Source organism: Petaurus breviceps, unplaced genomic scaffold, assembly GCF_028583685.1.
Source record: "Petaurus breviceps papuanus isolate PSGF00001 unplaced genomic scaffold, PetGlider_PUasm1.0 126, whole genome shotgun sequence".
NCBI lineage: Eukaryota > Metazoa > Chordata > Mammalia > Diprotodontia > Petauridae > Petaurus > Petaurus breviceps.
The window spans coordinates 68,055,846-68,083,412 of NW_027185655.1; the positions used below are offsets into that span (position 1 = coordinate 68,055,846).

Here is a 27,567-nt window from a genome sequence, read left to right on the forward strand (position 1 = left end):
ATCTATCTATCTATCTATCTATCTATCTATCTATCTATCTATCTATCTATATCTATCTATTTCAATATATACATACATACACATAATAGTCATGTTGGGAAAGAACACATAGACAAAAAAAAAGATCTCATGAAAAAGTGAAAAAGCAAGTGACTTCAATCTGTATTCAGACACCATCAGGTTTTGTTTTGTTTTTTTCCCCTGGGGATAAATAACATTTTTGATCCTAAGACCTTCAGAGTTGTTATGGATCATTGTATTTCCAAGAATAACTAAGTCATTCAAAGCTGATCAATGCACAATATTGCTGTTACTCTGTGCCCAGCACACTTCACTTTGCATCAATCCATGTAAGTCTCTCTAGATTTTTCTGAGAGCATCCTGCTCATCATTTCTTATAGTACAACTGTATTCCATCACAATTTCATACCACAACTTATTTATCCATTCCCCAAATGATGGGTATCCCCTCAATTTCTAATTTTTGTGTGATCAGAAAAGAGCTGCTATAAATATTTTATACATATAGATCATTTTCCTTTTTGCTTTTTATCTCTTTTGGGATACAGACCTAGTAGTAGTATTGTTATGTCAACGGGTATGCATGGTTTTATAGCTCTGCCTTAAGTTTTACAATCCTCATAAATATTAGTACAATAGTACTTGTATATTATTCATAAAATATTCATACATAGGTATAATTCACAAATGCATATTATATATAAAGTATGTAAATATGTACATACTATAGGGTGCATGATCATAGAAATTGGAGGCCACTAATCTAATCAAGTCCATACCTGAAACAAGAATTCTTTTTATGAAATTGATTCATTGAAGTTTCATTAGTCATTCAATAAAGTTATCAATTCTCTCATTCAGTCATTGGGGGAGGCTTAAATATAGATCAAGTAGATGTGACAGCAACTTTGTTGCCCTCTTTATCTCTCTCTCTTTTTTTTTCTTTTTGGAGTGGGGGAAGGTAGGGCAATTGGATCTAAGTAATTGCCCGAGGTCAGATGGTTAGTTTTTGTGTTAAGTGTCTGAGGCCTGATTTGAACTTGGGTCTTCCTGACTCCAGGGCTGGTGTTCTATTCACTGAACCACCTAGCAGCCCCATGTCCTTTTTCTCTTAACCATTAAAAAAAAGGAATATAACATTTTAAAACTTTTTCAAAAGCATGTGATTTCTATGCCTCTATTATAGAATAATTTGAGATCAGGATTACATTTTATAAAGAAAATATATGTGTATATTTACTTTCTATAAAAAGTAATTTCTTTTTTAACAAAATACTACGAGAAATCATGGTGGCAAGTGAGAGAAGTCCTATCTATGTTTGGAGCAAGGAATGAGTTTTAAAACCTTAGCTGTGTGATTCCATGCCCAAGATTAGAGAGGAGATTCAGTTCTAACCTTTGGCCCCACACACATAAGACTGGAATGGAATAACCAGGATAGGAAACTAACATCAAAGGGAAATCAATAAGTTCAATTATTCTTAACACACAAAACTTTCCAGTGGGCTAACAGTAACTGAGTCCAGCAACAATCTACTGAACTCAATCAAACACAATCAAACAAATTCATAATTGGGTCAGGAACTTGTAGATCTTATAAGAAGAAGTCAGTGAACACACCTCTGCCCAGATCAAACCACTTTGGAAACACTGAAAATTCACCAGCTCCCAGACTAAGCTGTGAAAACAGCAGAAGACCGAAAAAAAAAAAAAAAAAGACAGACGCCCAGGTCAGATATCTACCTACCTCCAAAATTAGCAGAGTCGAACACTAATATTATGTCCAAAGTCAAAAAGTAGGCTAGAGGGGCAGCCAGGTAGCACAGTGAGTAAGAGCACCAGCCCCAGAGTCAGGATGACGTGGGATCGAATCTGGACTCAGATACTTAGCACCCACCCAGAAACACCTGGCCATGTAACCTTGAGCAAGTTACTTAACCCCAATTGCTTAGGGGAGGCCAGGTGGCTCAGTGAGTAAGAGCACTGGCCCCAGAGTCGGGATGACCTAGGATGGAATCCGGGCTCAGATACTTACCACCACACCCAGAAATAACTGGTAGTGTAACCCTGTGATAGTAATGGAATATAAAGATTCCCCTGTATTGGCTTGGTTTTCAAATTGATTGTGTTAAAACCCAGAGCTTGTTAATCCCACCTGTGGGATGGACTTGTTGATGTGAAAAGAAAGTCCTGAACTGGGAGGAGCTGGTGACGTAGATTTGGAGAGACACAAGAGAGAGGCAGGAAGAACTTTTTGGAAGCAGCACCCTCGTGGAGGCAGAGAGAGACTGAGAGAATTGCTGGGGGCCACTTTGAATTGCCCTGGACTTTTGAGACCTGCCCCCTGAGCTGCCAAGGACTGAGGAGACATGGCTGTTTTGCTGGTACTTTGTCTGTCTGTTTTGATGTTGTTTTGCCAGATTTGTCCACTGGTGAAAGACAGTCCTTTTGTTGAAGAAGTCCTGGAACCTGTCTGTTGGCTAAGAGCTCCTGAGACTGCCTCTCTCTTGTCTCTCCAAATCTACGTCACCAGCTCCTCCCAGTTCAGGACTTTCTTTTCACATCAACAAGTGCGTCCCACAGGTGGGATTAACAAGCTCTGGGTTTTAACACAATCAATTTGAAAACCAAGTCAATAAAGGGGAATCTTTATATTCCATTACTATCACAAACCCTGAGCAAGTTACTTAACCCCAATTGCTTTAGGAAAAAAAAAAGTAGGCTAGAATAATGAATAATAATGATACTAATGAGAAGGGGGGAGGAGGAGGAGGAGAAGAAGGAGAAGAAGAAGAAGAGAGAAGCTATCACAATAATGCAAGAAAAAGAAATTGAAAGAATCAACACAAAGAGGAAACAGAACCCAATTTTCACAGATGACATGATAGTTTACCTAGAGAACCCTAGAGAGTCAACTAAAAACAAATTTTAAAAATTAATGATTTCAGCACATTTGCAAGAAATTAAATAAACCCTCATAAATAATCAGCATCTCAGTATGTGGATAGCAAAATCCATCAAGAAGAGATTAGAAGAAAAATGTCATTTAAAATAACTATGGACTATATAAAATACATAAGATTCTACATGTCAAGGCATACACAGAAACTATATGAGTACAATTACAAAATACTGTTCACACAAATAAAAACAGAAAAATACATGATCTGACATAATAAAAATGACACTACCTAAATTAATTTACTTATTTAGTGCCATATCAATCAAACTACCAAGGAATTTAAAGAGCTAGAAAAAAATAATAAAATTCATTTGGAGAATTAAAAGATCAAGAATATCAGAGTAAATCAGTTTTTTTTTTTTAATGGGAAGGAAATATGCAAAAAAGTACCAGATCTCAAATTCTACTTTGAAGGATTTGGAACAGGGTAAGAAATAGCAAGTTTTATCAGGAAAAAACAGATTAATCACAAACATAGAGAAGAAAATGAACACAGTAACCCAGTATTTGAGAAACCCAAAGTTTCTGGCTACAGGGATATGAACTCACTATTTGGGAAAACTAGAAAGTAGCCTGGAAGAAATTAGGTATAAACTAACATCTCACATTGTATACCAAGATAAGATCAAAGTGGGTGTGTGAATGAAACCTAGGGTGATATCATAAGCAAATTAATGGAACAGGAAAGAAATTACCTGTGAGATCTATGAACAGGGGAAGAGCACAAGACCAAGCAAGAGAGAGAGAAAAGTTTATGGGAGGTAAAATGACTAAATTTAAAAAATTTTGCACTAGAAAAATCAATGCAGTCAAAATTAGAAGGAAAGCCATGTCTCCTCTCCAATTTCAATATTTTTCCTATCACATGCTGCTTCTCTAGTAAAATAAATGGACTATAATCATCAATGTATAACAGTAGGCATTTTAAAAGTGTGTCTTCCTGAAGAAAAAGGTTAAATAAACATATGTATTGATAACATGTTCACTTATATAGCATTAAATGTGAATGTCAGGAATACAGAGTCTTAGAATGTGATTTTTAAATATTAGTAATCTTTAGACCCAACCTCAAATGTAACTGCTAGCTACATAAAATTACAGTAAGTGCAAAAGACTCATTAAACATATACCTGAACTTGCATAGAATCCCAAAAGGTATCCCCATAAAGCATTCTTAAAGTCAGGTCGAAAGAATATATTTACCTTATGTTGAGATGTTTATCTTCTCCTTTGTAAAGCATAATAGATTAGGCCCTTTTAACTTCCTCTGTAGGATTTTCCCCTATTCTGCCTCAAATGGTGTCCACAAAGTATGCAACAAATTCATTCTTTTCTTAGTTTTTTCCTTTTTCTTCTCTAAGATTGAAGTGTAAAACAATTGTATTATCTTTTAAATAGGTTTACAAGTACTCCAAGCTCAGTATGTGGAAGTCATGTTCATGACATCTCCAGATCAGAATCCTAAGCACATCCCTAAGTGGTTAGGATGTCCCTTCTCTAATGCTATATGCTTGAGCTTCCATTCTGGTGTAGTTTTTCCAGTATTAGTCATCAGTTCCATTTAACCAATTAACATAAATTAGCTTAAACCAAAAATATATCAAATACAGAATTATAAACATTTTGCCCCAAATCCTATAATAATATATACTTCTAAAACACCTTGCTCTCTGTGGAGAGTGGGCTCAGACTTAATGAAATTTTCTAAATATCATTGGTTCAACCAAGTTCACACCCAAATGACGCATTGGTGCTGGATGGATTCCTGTCTTATCTACTGCTATATTAGGTCACTTCAGTCACTCCTTGGAACCTCAAAGCTGGACTGGCTGATCTCATACCATTCTATGACTCTGCTGCTAACCTTCTAACAGCTTACTTTTCTGACCTCTTGAAATTCCCAATCTCTAATGCCAATCTCCTCCACCAGAATGCTGACAGCAGGAAGAAGTGAGTCAAAGAGAAAGGATGAGATCAACTAGATGCCAGTTCTGGCCACACAGTTATAGTCAATTAAAGAGGCTCCTATTTTAATACACCAAACACCACTTTCAAAATGTCTACACATGCAACCAAATCTATGCTAAGCAATGTGGATATGCTTGGAGGGACTAGGTTCATTAGCCAGTTCCCATTACACTTGCCATGCACAGTCTCAGCTTCATGGTCCTGAGGGTGAAAAGAGTGACAAGGAAAGAGAGCCTCTATCTGCTACAGGGCTTAGAGGCAGTATCTTGGGAAGACTGTTCAATTTGTATCTCTCTCTAATTCACTAGTCTCTCTCCAGAGACGGTTTTAAAATCCTGCTCAACCAAATATTCTGTAGTCCATTCCATTTTCTTATACTTGGAAATAAGACAACTCCTATGGTACTTAGCAATTTAGACCCTCTTAGATAAGCAATTAGTCCAGCTTTGCCAGAAGGGCTATTACATAGGGAAACACTGTCAATCCTCATTCCTTTTTGTCTTATTGCTCCAAAGTTTGGTTCAACAACATGTGCCAATTACTGCTAAAATTTTCAACAAAAAGTATTTTTTCTGTCCTACAGCAACTAAAGGACATGCAGAAGTCACATCATGCCCTGGATGTTTTTGAATGGTTAGCTGTATCATTTGCTTTTGAGCACAGGAATTCTTGGTGCTTTAGGTGTTTCTTTGAGTCTATAAAATACTAGATAATTAGATCCAGGTTTACCTAAGAGCTTGTCTTTGGTGACAGATAAGGTCTAGTGATGTGGTCCCAGTGACAGATCTCTGCAAAGTCTTGGGGAATTGACAGGAAAGGGTCTGCTATGTATAACCTCCTTTACCTGCTCCAGACTAAAACTTACTGTCTTTCTTACCTGAAGACAGGTTGCAGTATATCTTTCTGATCTACTTCTATGTAGATATGACATTGTAAGTTTGCCATTTTGAAAACAAGCTTTTACTTTTGTTATTTTACATGCATATAAATACATGCATGCATAAGAACATATATACATGTATGTACATATATTAAAGTGATTACCAATGATTTTATTGTCAATTATATGCTGGTACTCCAATAATTAAAAAAAAAACAATTCAAAAAGAAGGGGGACTTGGAACAATTCTTACCACCCTATCAAATTAAAATATGTGCATATTAATGTGTGTATAGAGGGGAGAGAATATGACACATGCATGGAGTATGTGTCTTCTCTGTATGGAAGAGGCTTCCAGGAGAATTGTGATGAAGTGAAATGAAATGCCAACTATGGGGGCATGCCTAGACATTCTCTAACTGATTCTGATTAGTTATATGGTGCATCAAAGGATCTTAGACTAAAGAGGTATTCAAAAAGACCTCAGTTAGCTTTCTACACTTTTGTGGATTTTCTCATTTCAGCTGCATTCTGGTGGTGTGACTTTTTTGCTGAGAACCAAAACAATGCTTTAGGTAACTAGAGTCTAGCTGCCAGACCTTGAAGGCTTCTCTCCTCTGATGTTATATAAGCTTAGGAAAGGGTTTAAGGATCCTTGGTGTCTTTTCTTTGTGAGTTTCAAAAGGTCAGGAGAGTACCCTGGCACTCCAGTATTTCAGAGTCTGGGTTTCTAGTTGAAGCAAAGAATGGGGAGCAAGGCATGACCTTGCAAAGTAACCTTCAGTACCCCAGTCCAGTGGTAGTTGGACAAGAACTCATCTAGTAGCAAGTCTATCTTTGGATATGAACTTATTGAAGCAGTGCTACATAGGAACAGGGCTATGGTTGCTTGGGACCATGAGTCAATGAAACATGTCAACACAAAGAGAAACATGCATTGAGTAGCTAAAAATCTACTCAGATACTACAGTAGTTTTTAAAATTAATGTTAAATATTTCGTAGGATTTAGAAACAGAAGACACCTAGATATCATCAAGTCCAAAAAGTTAATTTACATGTAGGGAAACTGAAGCCCAGTATGATTAAGTGATTTTCCCAAGATAGCACATAGATTAAGTACTATAACTATGATTTTATCTCAGATTTTCTCTCTGTGTATCCAGTTCTCTTTGTACTATACCCTGTCAATGTTGGTGATTTAGGGGGTGTCCACATTGGAATTAGGTTTTGAAAATTCTCATGTTCCTTATGAATTACAGTGCCTAACAGGATCCCTTGCACTGAGTCTATGTTCAGGCAATATGAGTGGATTCTGCAGATATGATTCCTATATAGACACTTTTTCTCTTTTGAGTAGTTCTTTTGCTTTTCTTTTTTCACCAATTCTGTGCAAAGTATCAGAGCTCATGTAACATTTTCTTCTGGTACTTTAGAAACACACCTGAATCTACTGCTGCTGATTTCCCATGGTAATTTAATAAGACAAATTACATTTGGATATCATGAGCTCCTTGGTGCTAGGAATAACACAGTGTAGTTCATTCACAAGTTGTCAGATGTGTTCCTACTCAAATGGCATCTTTATTTTAGTCACTTGAGAGATATGCTTGAGTTCCATGTATAGGCTCCTGCTACTGTTTTTCCACCATAGACTTGCAATGACAACTGAGGAATTCCTCACCAACGGAAATCACCTCTAATTGCCCAAAGATTAGCAGAACTACTTTATTTTATTTAGATCCAAAACCAAAAATTTGTTTCACAAACATTGATTAAGTACCTACTGTTAAGCAGCCTGCTCAAAGAAGGAAGATTTCTACCAGCTATTTCCTTCTGTTGTACTCCCAATACTACTGGGGATCAGAACTCCTATGACCTTTAGGCCTTAGTCAGAATATATCTGCAAAACTGAGCACTACAAAATAATTCTATAATTTTGTCCAAGAAATACAGAGACCTAAGGGGAATTAGCATTTAGATGATAGGAAAAGTCCTAAATCAAAAGTGAGCCTATCAGGCACTTAAACTATAGAGAAAATTATCAGTGTATACATATATGGATGCTTATATGTGATAAAATTTGATTTAATAATACAAAAATATGGTACAGAATCATTCATAGAAAGAACAGTAAAATTTATTAATATCACTTATAGTCTCAACCTGTCCCATTTAGCTATGTGTTCTTGTGTATTTTCTAACTCCTGGAAGAAAGAGGAAGGAAGGTAGGGGGAGAGAAAGTGAAGAAAGGGACAATTACTGAGAGATGGACTTCTGATTACTCTCCTACCAATTGAAGTAGTAGCCTTCTGCCTACCTCTACCCTCAAAGATGTTGGAAAATCATCCAGTCTTCATGTAAGACAGGTAGAGACACTAGCACAGGTTCACTCCTGATCTGCTTAGACAGGAAGGACGGGAAGACAGCTTCGGAGGGCTTAAAAAACTTACTTTATTCTAGTCTATTCTTTTCAAAAGGGGTTTCTGATAATGGGAGCACCAACTCCTATAGCATTCCCTAATCACCCTTCTTACAGGGACTGACAAGGAAGGGGGCAACTACCCTTACATCTCAATGATGTCAATAGCAACAGGCACAGCTAGTGCATTCCCCTAAATCCCCTCAAGCCTCAATGGGGGTCACTTGAGGCAAACACAGATTCCCCCCAAGCCTTGATGGGGGCTGATAAAGGCACACACAGCATTCCAACTTGTGCATTCAACCCTAAGGGTTCCTCACTCACTGACCAGTGCCCACCTGCTTTATAGGGCCACAGACAAAGAAGGCATAATGCCAAAATAGTCTCGCAATTCTACATTACCTTATCCCTATATCTCACTGTACAGTTTCAGTCAATATTTACAGTTTAATATATACAAATGTATATATCATTTATCATTATATAATGCTGCACAAGCTAGGTGGAGATGTTTTGAACCATGATCATGAGAACTCATATCTAGCACCTTGGAATCAAGAGTTTGTTATGGCTATGGATCCTGGGAACTAAGCTATAAGAAAGAATAACAAAATCCACCTAACACACACTAAACTCCACCTTACTTACACTACCCTACTGCTCCTTTCCATCATAGTGGAGAAATCCAGGACAGAACCAGGGCTATTGCCTCATACCTTGTTAGAAAGTAAGAGAGTATGGAAGATTAAGAGGAAAAACTCTAAACGCCCTGCCTGTTACTTCCAGTTGAACCAATTATTATGTTTCCAGTAACATGTCTTGCTCCCAGGAACCAACACTACATTTCAGCTCCATTTCTAAAGATGATACAACCTCTTATTTAAGCCCTTCCAGAAAATAAGTATATTTATAACTCATATCTTCTTATCCCAATTAAATTGAAAGAAATCTGACTCCCTCCATCCAGGCCACATGATTTCCTGAGGACTACATTTCTAGATTAAAGGAGTACTGAGCTTGTATTACCAATAGAACTCTGCCCCCTAAATCTTGTTACTCTATCTGAGAATCATACTTGCAAAGGTGGATGCTCAATATAGCACCTTCATCCCCATTCAAATAGACAAAAGATAACAGCTGCTAAATATGTTATTACCAAAGATGAGAGATGTTTAAAGAGTCTCTAATAATTATATCAATAAGGCACTATGCCAGATAGAAAGATTGACTTTGACAGAAATCTGTGCATTAATAAGAAAGGATCTATTTTCTTATTCGATTTACTGTTTCACTCTATTACTATGTAAAGGTTGATGACCCAAACATGAATTTAAATATGGTAAATACTAAATTATTATGATGATCATTAATGATCACTCAAAATATGAGTGCTTCACTGCCTATATCACATTAATGAAGGCATGTAACTGACATAAAGTGTATGTTTACTTTAATAGAAAAACACGCTAGAGATTCCTTTGAGGTCTAAGCCCTCTGAATCTTTATCATAAAAATCATCTTATAACAGTGATTTTATCCTTCCTAGTTATATAGTTGGTCAGGTAGGTAGTGACGTGGATAGAGTGCTGGGTCTGGAGTCAGGAAGACTTGAGTTCAGATGCAGTCTGAGATACTTCCTAGCTGTGTGTATGACCCAGGAAAAGTCATTTAACTTCTGTCTACTTCAGTTTCCTTAACTGGAAAATAGGGATGTTAATAACCCTCCCCCCTTCCAGGGTGATTGTGAAGACCGAATGAGACAATATTTGTAAAGCATGTAGCACTATACTTGGCACATAGTAGGCAATTAATTTTTTTTTCTTTCCCTTTCCTAAGAGGATTCAAAATGAACCAGCCATGTAATAAATTATTTTCAGTGACAAGGTGATGTTTCAGTGGGGCCCCAGTGGAGTCAAGAAAAAACTTCTCACAGTACTCTGATTTCAGTATGATTCCAACTAAGAAACTGGTTGTGTGGTAAAATGATTAAAATGTAAAGCACCAATTATAAGTGAATGAATCTGATTAGTTAAATATATTTTGACATTGCAGTTGTTTCTTGTCAGTTCAATGAAATTCACTTGGGGAATATGTCTTCTGGCAATAGTCTGCATGCTCCAAATGACCATATTTTTCAAAAAGAGTTCCAGCTGTTACTTAAGGAACGAAGAAATGCCATGTGGGGCTGGGCTCAGTAATTTGTCTTCATAAATAACAGGAAACTTTGGGGAGGCCATGGTAATGCTACATGACATCATCTTCTCTATATCCATCATAAATTTAGAAATTTATTTTCAACATCCTTGACCCTCACACTTTTAATTTCTACTATATCTTAGAATAAGCAACTCCAAAAACTTACCTAATATTTAACAGTAGATTTTATTTTATCTGTTATTTATTCATCTCTTTAAAATGAGTGATCCCTTCATTTAGCATTGCAGAATTTTGTGTTCATTCTATTCACACCATCTTTGATCTTATAGATTTATATTAAATGTCCTTTAGCATTTATTTTGCCAAGGGGAAGAATTCTTGTTTTTATTTTAAGTCCTCATATTTTTAAACCTTTTATATCTTTGGTCATTTTGTTTTCCATTGCCTTTTGTTCTCTTCTAACCATCATGATTAGAAAACTGCAATACAGGGTCCAATATAGTCACAGACACTATGCCACTGTTTCAGTTTTGTCCTCATCCTGCAATTTAACGTCAATCACTCTTAATACCTTACTGACAGCATCAGAGTGTTGGACTGCAACTTCAAATCCCTGTCTACAATAACTCTCTGATCATAAATGATAGCTAAATACTAATCATCTTATAAGGTCTGGATTTTTTTTGTTCTAATAAATTACCTTTTATTTTTCCCCTATGCCAAAACTCATCTACTTTTCTGTTGCATCACAAAAATCTTCTCTAAGATTTTACTCTATTTTCCTCTCATCAGCAAAATTTATCCTCATCAGCAAAGTTGAATGTCATTCCCATACACTGAAATAGCATTATACATTTCTTCCTATTATATTTTAAAATGTTAAGACCAGATCAGAAATTATTCATTTTTAATCCTTAGTGGAAATGCATGTTTATTTTCTACCTTTTGCTTTTTATCTCTAAGGAAATTACATGTTGACTTAAAAATATCTAAAGATTTTTTAAAGTATTTTAAAAGTGTAATAAATTTCATCGAATTTTTATTATTACATGTATTTCGTTATTTTAATATAATAATAAATTATTAAATTACATAACATTATGTATTCATTTTCTATATAAACTTATTTACTTTTTTAAAGAACTCTTAGAGACTAGCCAGGCAGTATTTTCAATTAAAGAAATATGTGTTTTCGCAAATAGCTTATATATTATATGCCAAGGCACAATGCCTGGCACTGTAGCAGCAAGCACCCCAAGCACATCCTCAGGGTTTGCTGCCCATACAGGTTCTTGGATCTGCTTTGTTACAGGAAAGCAACTCAAAATGGGTTAACAAGCTTACTTTAATCAGTCAGACATATATCGTTTACCTTGTTCAGGGGAAAAAGGTCAGCACCCCAAACTTCAAAATATACAGACAGAATTATCAAGACATTAACAGATCAAGTAGACAGCTTTCCAAACTTTCCAACCATTACATCCATACCCAGTCAACATCTGGGTTTCCACATCTGGGTTTTTCAAAGCCGGGGGACTCTCAACAACGGCTTCCCAGAATTCAAATCAAATCACAGAACACTTCTCAAAGTGAGTCCCAAAACAAAGCTACACATCAGGGCTTATATAGCCTTCTCCTGGCTCAGAGAATGTAACAACCTTATTGACTCACTGGCCAATCAAGAAGTATCTACTGAAAAACAAGCCTCCCTCCCCAGGCTTCAGGTGCATTTTAGCCTAGGGGCAGGGAAGATCTTCCAAATTTGCATTCCCATTACAGGCACATAGGGAATATTTAATAAATGCTTTTTCACTCATATTCAGTAAGCCTATCATTAACTCTTTTCAGTCCATTCATCTAATATCTCCAATATTTCTTCTATTATCCCTAAGGTTGGAAGTAATAATGCCAATCGTCACATCGATCAATCACTCAAGCTTTTATTAAATATGTTCTATGTTCAAGGCTCTAGGGATACAAATTAAGAATAAAACAGTCTCTGTCCTCAAGGGACTTAAATTGTATATTTGTTATACATTTTTTCCAGTAATTCCACAATTTTCATTCTTCATTTTCTTCAAAACTCTTAAATAGGTGCCATTTGCGTTTGATTATTCATATATTTTTCAATTTGTTTGATTAGATCAAACATGTTCTATTAGCTGCTTTTATAAGTCAGTGTTGCTGTCAGAGTGTCTTCTTCAGAAGGTAATTTTAGAGTAGGAATATTTCGCATTAGTGTCTTACTCAAAAAAGAACAAGACATATATTACAAATGGTCCTTACTCTTCTCCTTTCACAGTGGAGCACATCTTTCTCTGGTTGACTTTCTTTTCACACACACACACACACACTATTTTCTTTGGAAGTTCTAACTAGGTCCTTCTCAAATCCAATTTCTACCTAATTTGTAAATGAGAAGCATTTCGTTTCTAATGTGTAATATATAATGTTAATATAAACTAATAGATTCCCCAGTTTAGGACATTAGATCCATGGCTATGTAATCAAAATACTTCCAACTCTGGCTCTATAAAAGAACAAGAGGAAGCCAGCTGTATCTTTTCTCATTTATTCCATGGTACATTTAATACAGTTATAAAATTCCTATCTGGTATAGAACATTGGGTAATCTTCTGGGAGGATTTAGGTAAATTTGCAAGTTATCCATAAATTATTAAAGGAGAAGGCCAGAGAATATTGGGTTGCTTCCAGCAAGGTCAGCCCCACAGAAATTAAACATACTCCTTTACATGTCATCTTGATGACACTTTTAGACAAGTTTACTTTTAAAGAACTTAATGTATCCAAAACTGAACTCATTACTTTTCCCTCACTTAGGCCATCTCTTTTTCTAAATATCCTTATTTCTTTTTGTTTCCTACACTCATTGTCTTGGCTTAATCCTGAACTGCTCACTCTCCTTCATCCCACATATCCAACCAATTGCCAAAGTTTGACATTTCTACCTTCACAAACTCTCCTATATGATTCCTTCCTTTTATTTGTACAACTACTCACCTCAGTTAATACCCTCATTGCCTCTTACCCGGATTATTATAACAACCTCTTGATTGGTCTTCCTGTCTCAAGTCTCTTACTACTCCATTCCACTATACACCCTGATTGTTCAGTTGTTTTCAACCCTGCCCATCTTTTTGTGAATCCTTTGGGTTTGTCTTGGCAAAGGTATGGAGTAGTTTACCATTTCCTTCTCCAGCTCATTTTACAGATAAGGAAATTGAGGCAAAAGGGTTAAGTAATTTCTCCATGGTCACACAACTGATAAATGTCTGAAGATGAATCTCCCTGACTCCAGGCCTGGCTCTCTATCCACCACACTATTTAGCTACCTGTACACACTACTACCAAAGTAATTTTCTTTAAGTATAACTCTGGAAATGACTAGCTTTCTCATCTCCTGTTCCTGTAGCCAACAATGCAGGCGAACTGTTTTCAGGTCTAGGATGCGTTACTCTCTCTTCCCTGGAGGGTGTGGCTTTAGCTATAACTTTGCACTGTCCAAGGATCTCCACTCATGGAGCTGGTGTCCCATAGTCTTTGCCTTCTTCTTGACCTTACAGTATCCTGATGTCCCAAGTATACTCATCAATACCTTTAAGGTACCCTCACCAACAACTGAATGTGTTTTCAAAAGACAACCTGAGAATACCTGTGGTGATGCTTATCCTAGATATAGCTTGCCATGCTTGTTTCAAATACCAGAATTTCTAATTATGGTTCCAGTTTGTAGAAATATAATATTCCTGTCTGACAAGGCAGACTCTCACAATAGTAGCCTCTTAGCACTTGAAGATGTTAGCTTCAAACCACTTTCCTTTCCTTATTTTCCTGTATCAGATGCCATAGAACCACAGGGTAAGATAGAGGTTTTCTTCCAACAAAATATATTAAGAAATTTTATCACCCATGTAGACCTCAAAACGTTGAAGGGAAAAGGGCTTATAGTGCCATTGAGCCTACTGTGAGACATGCTATGACTTCTCTGTCCCCTCACCTCAAACTGTGATAAAATCCTTCCATGTTTTTCCCTTTAGGAACTTTCTCCTACCCCCTTGAAACAATCAGGCCTTGCTAATTTTTAATGTTCATCCTTCTAGCATGTATAGCCAATACTAGAATTTCATATGGAAGAGTTACCTAAAAAAGAACCAAAATAAGTTTGCACACTATGTTAGCTACAAAGACCTTTCAGCAGTATATGACTGGGGAGTCCCATAGTCCAGCATTGTGGTCATCTTAGGGTGAAAGTAGTTCATCTCTTCAGCCTCAGACACAACACAAAACTAGCCGTGTGACCTTGGGCAAGTCACTTACCCCAATTGCCCTCCCAAAAAAAAAGGCAAAAACTAGTTCATCTCCTATAATCCTCATTGACACCAGTCATTGACTCAAGTAATTATATCCTGACATAGTTTCTTCAGCTGTAAAATGGAGATGCCTCTCAGAGATGTTGTGAAGATCAAATGAGATAATATTTGTAAAGTGTTTGCACAATGTTTGGCACATAGTAGGTGCATAATAAATGCTTATTCCCTTCCCTCACCCCATTGGGAAAACTTGTCACTATATTTTCCCCAAATAAGGGGTAGCATTTTGATGCATAATTCAGCCCCCACCCCCTTAAGCTTTCAAGTAACTTGCAAAAATACCAAACCAAACAAGCTCTACAAAAGACCTTAACAGTTATTTATTTCAAATCTATAATTATACAAATGTGTCTGCATAGAATAACAAATTGAAACCCAGTTTCTGAGTCAAGAAGGCCTGGGTTCAATTACCACTATTACTATATGCTGATTGTGTGAGGCTGAACAAATAGCTTAATTCTAAGCACCCTAGGAAATTTACTAGGACTATAAGTTATGCAACCGATGTTTATTTTTATTGGGAGAAAAAAGATTCCTCACCCAAGGTTCCTCATTAATGTTTCAGAGATCTGGTTTTTAAAACTGTATACATTAGAATTTGAAACCCAGAGTTATGATTGACCAAATTCATATCCATAATTGACTCTTCTCTTTGCTGGTCAAGTAATTTTTCTGCCACATCACACTGCTTCTTTTTATTAAAACTGAAACTAGATAAAATGAAATAATTGCTTTTCTTTTTGTTTTTTATTTTTTTGTGCATGTGATATAATTTTTCTAAAGTCTGCCTTTCATAGAAAATATGACACAACTGCCCACTAGTCCTTGATAAGTGTTCTTCTACCACTAGTAATGGGTCACACCAAGCCATTTGTTCATAGTCTCTCTTAGTAATTAGCTGGATTGGAGCCATCCATTTCCCATAGCTACATCTATGGAAAGGAGTTTTTCTTCTCTCTAAATCTAGCTAGTCTATAGTGCTTGAACCTACAACCTTGCTCTCATTAGCAGCATGTTCTCACCAATTGGCCCAACTTTACCTAAAATACTGCCAACAGAAATTATGAGAAACAGCTGGGACCCTCTTAAAACTTTTTGAATGGAAGTAATATGTTAAAAAAAAAGAACCTTACTGACTTCCTTAACTACTAGTATCCTCAACTAGCTAAAATACTGTCTGTTACCAAGTTGCATTTAACTGCTTTTATTTCTAGCTATTCTCTTTCTATTTCTTTTTCATATACTTATACATGTCCATGCTGTCCCTCCACCCCAGTTAAAAAGCTACTGGGCAGTAGTAATTGTTCCATGCATTGTCTTTGCATCACCATTATCTAACATGGGGCCTGTGTATATAGTAGGTGTTCATTAAGTGCTCACTGATTTATTAAAACTCATAAAGAATTTAAACTGATTAAAGTACAATATTATTTACCTGAGGAGCAGCTAGGTGACACAGTAGACAGAGTACCAGGCCTGGACTTAACTTCATGGGTTCAAATCCAGCCTCAAACACTTACTTGCTCTGTGACCCTGGGCAAGCCCCTTAACTTTATTTGCCTCAGTTTGTCATCTGTAAAATGAGCTGCAGAAAGAAATGGCAAACCACTCCAGTATTTTCGCCTAGAAAATACCAAATGGTGTCACAAAGAGTTGGAAAAACAATTGAAGACTGAAACAACTGAACAACAATTGTTTAGCCCTTGGTCCTTTAATGCCTATTATATAATACTCTGCATAAAGCAGGCACTTAGGAAATGTTGTTAATTGGTACTTTGTTTTTGTTGTATTTGTAAATTATAAATCATAAGTTGATGTATTTACTGATCCTAAATCTCTACATAACATAACTTAATAACAGTCTGTTCATATAAAGGTTATAAATGGGTGACTGTGTTGCATAACTATTTGATACAGTAATGAGTTTGAGAAACAGTTTAGATTAAGAGTTAGATAAGACTTTTCTCCCCTGAATATATCTTAGAAAGTTTAATGGAAGGCTCTGAAATAAACTTGGAATATGTAATGATAAGGCATAAGGATTTTTGCTGTTTCTGAGATTCTCTTCCTGCCTTTTTTCATTTGGAGCTGGGCAGAAACTTATCTGTTTACCTCTCCAGAGACTACAGAAACAGGAGACTACAGAGTGTGACTTGGCAAGCTAAAGATCAATGTCTTTTTTATTACTTTTAAATCCTTGAAAAAAGCCACTCATTCTTCAGTAAGAAGTTATCAAATGAGAAAGTCATCCTCAGATTTAGTACCAAAGGGAAGAAAACCCAAAGGCTTTAGAGAAAAGCTTATTCAGTAACAGTCATCAATGCTTGTGTTTCCATGATGTAAATTTTCACCATTGGCTGTTCAGAAAGTATCCAGTTCAAAACAACTACTGATGCTGCAACCTCAGATACTGTGGGAGTGTATCTTCACCTGTGTGTATTCTAGTCTCTGCATTAGCAAGATCTTGACATAAGCCAGGAGTTAGACTTTTAAGGTTCCTGCACGTAGTACAGCCACAGATTTACAGTTACGCAAGTTGGCCAATGAGCTGATTAGTTACTGAGCTTACTTTTATGTTGACTCTAATAAAAAAGAGTTTCATCTTCAAGGGAAGTTTAAATTGAACAAATTCAGCAGATATTCATGAGGTGCCTACTTTGTGCCAGGTCCTAATTAGGATTTGGGGGAGATGCAAAATGTTAGATAACATGAGGTCCCTGCCCTCATGAATCACAATAAGGGGACAAGATTCAAGAACAGAATAATACATGAGGTCGTACTGTGACGCAATAGAAAGAATGTTTGATTTGGAGTCAGGGGTCCTGTATTCAAATCCTACATCTTCCACTTACTCTCTGTGTAACTTTGGGAAATTCATTTATCCTCTCATGGTCTCAGTTTCCTATCCTATACAGTGAGGGGGTGGAATAAGATGAACTCTAAGATCAATTCCAGCTTTAAATATATAATGACCACAAGTGATTGATACAGCTGAAATGTCAAAGCCAAACTCTCCATATGGTCGTAGGGTGGGAGGGAAATCTTTATGGACAAAGAATTAAGGAAAACTTCATCACCTGAGGAAGAATTTAAAGGACAGGAGAGAATTTAGCACTCGTTTTCTGTGTTTGTGTGTATCCTTTCTGTGCACATGTATCTCTAAGGTATTTCTGAGGTTCATTTCCCCCCATGTGCTTCTGTGTAGGCTCTAACAAATAGAAACTCCTATCTTTTCCTTATTTCAGTAGAAAAATAGTAGAAATGTAAATCTTCCATATTTTTAAAATTTCCTTATAAAGTGTTCCATCTGGATAGATGTCAGTAGGACCAAATTAGGAAGTACTCAGCATCTTCAAGTGATTAATCCAAGAAGCCTAGTTTCTTTTTTGTTGTTTTTCTTTACTGATTTTTGTTTGTATAAATATTCTTGGTATTAAGTACATTGCTTAGAATGGTGCTTTATAGCCTGAGTGGTTTTAATTATCTTTTGCCTAGTTGGATATACCATGAATGATCTCATCTTTCAATGGCAAGATGAGGCACCTGTTCAAGTAGCAGAGGGACTCACTTTGCCCCAGTTTGTTCTAAAAGAAGAGAAAGACTTACGGTACTGCACCAAACACTACAATACAGGTAGGAACCAATCACAACTCATTATGATTGGGGAGGTAGGAATTTCTGTATCATAGTTTTAATAATTCTTCAGTTCTTTCCTAAATTTATTGAGCCAATTACCCTGACTATATTTGAAATGCGCAATTTTTTCTAGCATCAGTCTTTGAAACATATGAATCATACATTTACATAAGTGTATGCAGTTATGTAATTGACTTGAATGAACCAAATGAGTGCCTGGTGGCTAAAATATATTTTGTGTTAACTTAAGGTAAAAGAAGAGGTCTTATTCAAAAAGCAATGTTTTGGGGGGTTGGGCTTTTTCCCTTGAGAAATCTCCTAGATCACTGGTGTCAAACTCAAATTGAAAGGGAGACCACTAAACCATTTGTGAGAATCTCTTCAGACTTATATTGATTGGGAAATCACAAAGTGACATCTAAGTTTCATTATATTTGTTTTGTAAAATATTTCCCAATTGCGTTTTCATCTGGTTCACTTGTACTTGGGAGTGTTATGATCAGCATGTGCCACAGGCTCTGAGTTTGACATCTCTGCCCTAGACCATTCTAATATGGTTAAGAGGGAGACATGTGAATTCTTTCAGTCCTTATGGAGCAGAAGCCACTATATCTGACTTCTACATTAGCACAAAAGGAGGAAATTTTCTGTAGTGGTTTTTGTTGACTGCTCTGTCCTCTATGTGCAGGATTACCCGGGTCACTTTGAGGCAAAATTGTGATGTAGGTAACAGCTTATTCATTAGATGTCTTTCCTCTCTTTATTTCTAATAAATTTACTCTAAAGTGTTGGGCCCTGATTTCCACCTCTCCTTGGAGTATTTGTATTTGAAAGGAAAACTATAGGAAATGGGAACCCCACCCCTACCCCCACCAAGGAATGTGTCCACGAAGGTCTGTAGCATCTGGCACATATGCACAAGAGATTTTATGGCAAGCCAGTCTTCTTGATGTATCTCACATCATCTAACCAGCATAATATACAAGTCAATCAGACTGATCAGGAAGGAAAGGCTAGTAGAAAATTACATTATTCATTTTAGTGCCTTAAACTACAGCAAAAATACATTTAGAACAAATTCAAATTCACGTTGACAGTTTCTCCACTGACTTTCTGCTGCTGCCAGAATCTTGGCTAAACTTGAATTCATTCATTTAATAGTGTCTACAGTATGGCATAGTTGGACCTTCTTCAAAAAGTATGAGGCATTTTTTTAAAGTAGGACTGGTAGAAAATAGTTTTTATGGAAACTAAGCATATAAGCTTTTTAGAGAAGACATAACCTTACTATTGAGCTACCAAAATATTGTTGTTGTTTTTTTTCTTTATTCCCTAGTAAAGATGTGACCTATTTAAAAAACAAACATAACCATATTTCAGCAACCTATGACTTTACTGGTGGGGGATATTCTCACCACCAAAATAAATTGCAGCCTTATGTAACTGAAATAATACCCTTGAAGAGTTTTTGTAGCTAAAACATCTATTACTTTGTACTCAAGAAAGTGACAAGCTTCTCTGAACTTATTCATATCTCTGGCTGCCACACAAATACTGTTACTATACCCAGGTTCAAAGTCTTTTCAGTTGGGTAGAACTGGCCAGTCAACGTCTTACTAAGAGTGACTTCAAGACCCTAGGGAAACCTTACAAGCCCTGATGAGAGTAGGATTAAGTCCTACAAGGACAGACTTCAGGAGCCCATGGAGGCCTGTAAATCATGATGAGAGTAGGATAAAGTCCTACTGGAATAGACTTCAAAAACTCAGGGGCACCTACCTGCAATGATGAGAGGAGGATACTAGATAAGGAAGTGCAGATCAATGTGACTCACTCATATAACAAACTCCCTAATTTGAGAACTCCCTTTACTTCAATAATGTCAACACCTCTGAAACTTATGGTCTTAGAGAGTTAACTAAAGCACTTGGAGGTTTAATGACTTGTCCAAGGACAGATGACCAGTATATCTTGTAGGTGGGACTTAAACCCATGTCCTCCTGGTTCTGAAGTCAGCTTTCTATACACTAAACATCACTCTTTCCCTAAAATGCTGTATACACTTCATTACCTTTCTTCTAATGAAGTTATTCTTATTTCTTCCCTCACTTAAATCCAATTCACTTGCAAGTCATGGCATCGTCTTCCTGATGTCAGAAGGACAAACATTTAAAAAGCACTTTACCAGTGAGTTCTTCAGAAGTAAATAATCCTGATGCCTCTAAGCCATGATTTTTGGTCTTTTTAACGAAAATTCAACTTATTCATGACTCTTTGGGTGTAATTGATAGAATGTAAACTTCTGAATCAAAAAAACATGGGTTAGAGTCCTGCCTCTGATACTTAGTAGCTGAACTATTTGGGGAAAATCACTTTATTTCTATATTTCCACGTTATAAGTTTCTTGCAAGACTCAAAGGAAGTAATATATAGTGTTCCAAAAATCAGCGTGTGTAAAACTCTACTAAGGATTTTGGAACATGACATACACAAACTGTTCTGTAAACTTTAAGGCATTGTATGCCAAATACTATTATTATATAAAGCACCCTGCAGACACATTTATCCGTGATAAAATATTGTCTACTGGTTACTGGTTTATTGGCAAAAACCATTTTACCATAGACACTTGTAGAAGAAAGTTCTGGTAAACATTTTTGGAGGTGTGATATTTCTTTGCCTTCCACTTAGAAAGCTGGGAAAATCTTTTCATTGAGCATCTCAGTTGCCTGATGCAATACTTCTCTTTGTAAGTATAAGCCAGTATTCCTATCTAATCTCTCTTCTTGAGTTGGACGTAGAAATGAGGAGAACAGGGTAAAAGCAGACCTGAGATATAAATGGTGTAGTGAAAAACCAACGAGGAAGCTTCTTCTGCCCTTGCAAATCAAACTTCACATATATTTTAAAATTACTGAACCAGGATTTGCCCGTGCAAATCAAACTTCACATATTTAAAATGACTGTTGAAAAGAGGAATGTCAAACTATTATGTAACACAAACCTGAAGATCCACGTCGAAGACCCTTCCAATACCCTGATGTCATATTTCTTGAACTTAAATCCGGTATCTTCCATCTATACTAGACATCATCCACTCACTGTTCAACCTTTGAAATCTTGTATTCTCCAATTCTTCTCTCTAATCACAACTTCCTGTCCTACTTTTCCAATTTCTTCACTTTTGGCTCTGATGAATCCCAGTCTTTTTAACTATTCCCACTCCAAGTCTATTCTAGTTCTCACTTCACTTACCTCCTTAAACATGCCTACTCCCCATGGTTAACTATTTCAGTGGTCCCAGAATCATTCACTCCTGGATTTTTCCACCTTGCTAAACTCTAGCTACTGCTACTTGTTAATTTTAAAAAATCATCTGGTTTATATTCCTACTGAGTAATAGTTATTCCAAACCATTTCTATTCCCACTGAACCATTGTGCTCTCAGGACCAGCACCGGTCTATTGACTCTCCCTTGATTCAGGTGGCACTCTCATACTCCCTAAGTGTGCCTTCCCTGAGTATAGCAATCTAGACCCATCTAGACTGCTAAACTCATTGTAGTTTTAGAACCTAGGTATCTAGGGGACTTGTCAGTAGTCCCCAAATTTCTCTTGATCTGTTCCCTCAAAGGACACATGGGAAAAATGTGGAAATCAAGGATAGTCCAGGGTGTCAGTTCCATAGTTCCCTGAAGTAAAGGGAAAAATTAAACTTTAATAATAGCCCTGGGTTATATAAGTATATATTTCACTTTTTTAAAAATTCCTCTAAAAGATGAACTGTGCTAAAGTTGAAGGCTTTTTTTCCACCAAAATAGAACAGACTTGATATTTTACATCATTAAAAGCATGAATAAATTGTCCACTTGTGCATAACAAATTTTGGTGAATTTCCCTCAAAGAAAATGTCATAAGGATTTTCAAAGAAAACTTTAAAGTGTATTTTCCTAATAAAAAGCTAGAGGATAAAGTAAAAATAATACTCTGGCTCCTCTGTCTAATGTTGGAACTGACACCAAAGAATCATTCTAGGGGTGAGGCCACATCCTAAAATTTCATTGTCTATTGGGTTTCGTGGTTTTACCATCACTAGAATCCCCATCACAAAATTCAACTGTTTCCCATTTCTATGGATACTATTTCCATAATTAATATATTTACAGTTCCATGGGCAATCATCTTTATTTTATTCTACTATACTATGGAAATGTTTGTTTTATTTCATAAATTATAAATAAAATAAATTTTAAAAATAAGTAACATACTGCCCCTAATTTTAGTATAGTCTATACCATCACCTTTTGTCATTCTCATTCCTACATTGCTAATTCATGTATTGTTTTTTCTTTGTAACCAAAACAAATTGATCTGTACTATATTTTTTGTCTCAGATGGGTTTTCTGGGAATGAATGCAGGAAGAGATTGATGGAACAGTTAATTCTTAATTACCAGAAAAACTTGCAATGTCATTTAATCATTTTCTATTACTGAATCCCCATTCTTTTGGTTAGCCTTAGGATCAATTTTTCATAAGGGAATTCTCTTTTTCTACCTTGTTCTTTGTCCTCTTACGTCTTTGTTCTATTTTTAATCATAGTGGTAACCATAGAAATGGAAGGGTTTTGAAAAATATTTTTGTGACTATTTTTTGTTTTATGCCTAGTGAAAATATTCTTTGAAGAGGTAAGAATTTACCCTTTCTTGTAAAAGTCTCCCAGTGGTTTGTGGAAGGAGGATGGGACTGGAAACAGGAACACCTTGGTGTAAGTCCTGGCTTTGCCACACGTTAGCTATGTCATAATCAGTAATTCACAATTTCTCTGGGCCTAAATTTCCCCATCCATCTAAAAGGAACAATATTTGCACTAGCTACCTCCTCAGAAATAATGTCTTAATGTAAGGTGCCATTTTAAAATGGCATATAATGTGATGAGCAAAATGGTTCTCTCTTCTGATGTCAGTGCTTATAGGCCCTCTAGTAGGGGCTAGCCTATCTTAAAACTCAACACAGGAGACCTCTAAAAGCAATAGCATGGAAAAGGGGAAAACATAGGTATAGTCGGGAAAAATTCTAATAATTAAAAGCTCTTCCCAGTGTTGAATGGGCTTTCTGGGGAAAAAGAGCCTCCTCAATTGGAGGTCTTCAAGAAAAAGCTGAATGACTACTTGTCAGACTTTTTAAATTATTATTATTCTTTGTAGGGAGATGACTTTAAATTATAATTGGTGGCCTTTTCAACTCTGACATTCTGGGACTCAGGCTCAAAAAACTGTTCCAGGCCCTGTTTACCTCCAACAATTCAACTCTAACTATTTCTGTCCCCAAAATGCCTGGTATTGTAGACTAGAGAGAGATAAACCACTCATTCCTGCAATTAACCCTAGATAGAAACCACATAATCTCATCTCTTGTGCACACACATTCATGTGCCCATCGCACACATCCCCAACCTTTCCCTACCTCTCACCTAACCTTAATCCAGCACATACACTTATATTCCAGCTTTCCACTTTTCTCTGGTGCCCTCCAAGTTGCTTGACATATAGTTATCTTTTCTCCCAGCAGAATATAAGCTTCTTGAAGTTAAGGATTATTTCATTTTTGTCTCTGAAGCACAAACATGTAACCCAGTGACTAGCAAATAATTGGCACTTGATAAATGTTAGTGCAATGAATGGACAATCATTTTATAACTTTGGACCTTGCTAATGCAACTAGCCTCAAGGTGACCCATATCCCTAACCATGGAATTTTGCACAGATTCCATAAACACATCACAAGATTGGAATTGTCTCATGGCAGTTAATGGTATGGTAAATAGGATGCTGGACCTGAAGAAATGAGTTCCAATTTGGCTTCATACACTGTGTCACTCTGAGCAAATCACTTAACCTCTGTTTGCCTCAGTTTTCTCAAGTATAAAATGAGAATAATGATAGCACCTACCTCAAAAGTTTATTATGAAAATCAAATTAGATCATCTTTATAAAAAAGCACTTGGCATCATACCTGGTGCATGGAGATGCTGTATAAATGCTAATACCTTTCCCTCCCCTCGAGGCTACTTCCATCTAGAAAATACTGATCTAGTGTTTCCTTCCTATCTTGATATGATGAACAACAATAATAGGCTATGACACCATGGTTTTATTAGGAGACATCAAAATTATTTCAGATAAGAAAAAGCTGGGGGCAGCTAGGTAGCACAATGAATAGAGCACTGGCCATGGAGTCAGGAGGACCTGAGTTCAAATCCGGCCTCAGATATTTAACACTTACTAGGCATCTGACCTTGGGCAAGTCACTTAACCCCAATTTCCCTGAATTCCCCCTTCTAAAAAAAGATAAAAAAAAACCCAACCAAATGAGAAAAAGCTATTTAATCGCTGGTATGAGAAAGATATTTTCATATGAAAATGAATGTGTGTTTTTCATCATCAGGAAAGTTCACATGTATAGAAGTTCGTTTCCACCTTGAACGGCAGATGGGCTACTACCTGATCCAGATGTATATACCCAGTCTCCTGATTGTTATATTGTCATGGGTTTCATTTTGGATTAATATGGATGCAGCTCCAGCCAGGGTAGCTTTGGGGATAACAACTGTGCTGACTATGACCACACAAAGCTCAGGATCTAGAGCTTCTCTCCCAAAGGTGAGTAAAGCTAGCATTTTATGGTTGCATATATTACATGAATCATAGGCAATGCTGGAATTATCCTTAGCAGATGGTACCTCTAGCATTTACTTACCCATGGTGTGATGTGCTAAACAAAGCACTCCCCAAAATGCATCATGCATGCATGCACATACATGACTGCATGTACACACACACAGAGCAAAATTGCAATGATTTCAGCATTATCTCCAAGGGGTACTTGAAAGTTCCTACTTATTTTATTACAACTTTACCTCAGTTAAATATGGCTGATTGCTTTTTTGCTCCCTAAGAGAATGCCAGTTGACAAACATCATTTTTTACCTTCTGCTGACCTTCAGGAAAGGAATATTCCATAACCTATTCTAGCATCCTTCTCCAATCTCCACAATCTTCACCTTCATGTCATCTTCATCAGAACAATTGTTTCCATCATCATCAAACTATAAGTATCCATGTATATATGTCAATGTGTTTGGTGCTATACAAAGTTAATAATTTTTCATGACTGGCATTGTTCTTTTGGAGTAGATTGCACATTGCATTCTACTCTTACGATCATGTGCATATGTGGTTTGAATTTTCTCATAATATGCAAATGAATGCATTGGAAATGTATTAATCCTTAGTATACTAATTCATGTCCTATATTACTCACTCTGCTCTTCCAAGACTTAATAGCAGAATATCAGAGTGAAGTCTCATGTTATTAACATTTCATTATGTTTTCAAAATGTCTTACGTTAACTTTTTTATGTTAATAATTCTATGAAATATTTATTGATTATAAATTATAAATCTGCTCATAATTTTAAGCTAATGAGGCTTGTCATTTATTTCTATTTTCACAAACATACTTCCTTATTATTAGCTAAAATAATGGTCGTTCCTTTCCTAACAAATGTGTACTTTCAATATTGATTTTCCACATGGGCTAATCTGAGAGAAGAGCTTGTTTGTTTTAGGACTTTTCACCTGGGAAGAAGGTAGCAAAATTTCTGTCTGGAGAATCAAATTAGCCTTGCTTTCCTGCTACTTAAATTATCCAAAAATAAAAATAAACTATCTAGTTCACCACATTCCACTATGTTGGATAGGCCTTGGCAGAGAGGCTTATCATTTATGTCTGGGCAAAGCTTAGTTAAAGATATGATAAAGTACAATCAGGAGCTAAATTAATCAGTATAAACCATAAGTATTCTAGGAATTCAGGGGAGAGATGGAACAATGGAGGCTAACTAGGAAAAGCTTCAAAGAGACTCTGGGACATAAAGGAAAGGTCAGATCTGGGTGAACCAAAAGGACCATGTTCAAAGTGGTAGTGGTAGGATTAGCTGAAGATACAGAGATGAGAAAAAGAATTTTCTATTTTGGAGACTTTTTTAACAACTTACATACTTAAAATGCATTTTTATAAAATTTATATATGACACAAAATGAGGAAGAAAACAATATTTTAGATGACAGAATCCAGATTCAGAAACAAGATCTTGTCAGGCTGCAATAATGACTAGTGTTTACATAGAGCTACAACATGTGCAAAGTCATTTACATGTTATCTCATTTCATCTGGAATTAGCCAGAGGAAATTTAATCTGAAATTGGACAAATGAAATTTAATAGAGAACATGATATCCTTCACTTCAGCTAAAAAAATAATTAACCACCCAATTACCAGATAGGTAACAAAAGCAAATTCACATAAAAAAAGGGAAAAAAAGAATTAATTCTGAGATCAGTCCAAGTTATCAGGGTAATATATCTGCTAAAATATCATTGTGGTCCAACGTCCAGACTTGTTTTACATTATTCTTGTCAGATGACATCTGGATCATTGTATTTAGCTCTGAATATAACATTTTAAGAGAATTATTAATAAACTACAGCACATCCAGATGAGGTTAACAAGGACAGTGAGGGGTGTGGACAACCAGATCATAGGATCATAGGTTTGAGCTAGAAAGGACATTAAAGACTTCATTTTACTGACAAGAAAGCTGAGGAAGACAAAAGTTAAGTGACTTGCCTGGAATCATCATGTCTGAGGCAGCATATGAATTCATGCCTTCCTGAGTCTAAGCCCAGGGGTCCATCCACTGTTCCTCCTGCTTACCTCCTATAAGAAGGAGAGAATGTTCAATGTGGAAAAAAAAGAAAAGGTTTTCATGTGGACAAGATAACTGTCATGAAATATGTTGCGAGCTATCATGGATAAAGATAAGTCCATATTCCAAAGCTCCAGAAAGTAGATCTCAGACATTTCAGGGAGGCAGATTTCACTTCAAAATGAGGAAGTACTGCACAGCAAGAACAGGTTTGGGTCCAAGCCCATAGAACTGTTCAACTTCCCCTAAGCAACTGACTGCTAAAACCCTCCTCCATCTCCAAACCTTGCAAAACTGTGTAACATTCCATGGATTGTTAGCTGTCTGACATGAGGGCAGTATAGAAATGGAAGATAAAGCCTAG

General features: G+C 36.4%; 1 protein-coding gene across 2 annotated transcripts in view; it reads left to right on the plus strand.

Annotated features, from left to right (window-relative positions):
• The window catches only part of GLRA3 (glycine receptor alpha 3), a 136,867-nt gene that overhangs the window by 83,906 nt on the left and 25,394 nt on the right, over positions 1 to 27,567 (plus strand). For both annotated transcript variants that reach the window (XM_069099759.1, XM_069099764.1), the window contains exons 5-6: positions 18,295 to 18,432; positions 24,881 to 25,095. In XM_069099759.1, coding sequence (XP_068955860.1) covers positions 18,295 to 18,432; positions 24,881 to 25,095 — 353 coding nt within the window. The remainder of the gene's footprint in view (positions 1 to 18,294; positions 18,433 to 24,880; positions 25,096 to 27,567) is intronic.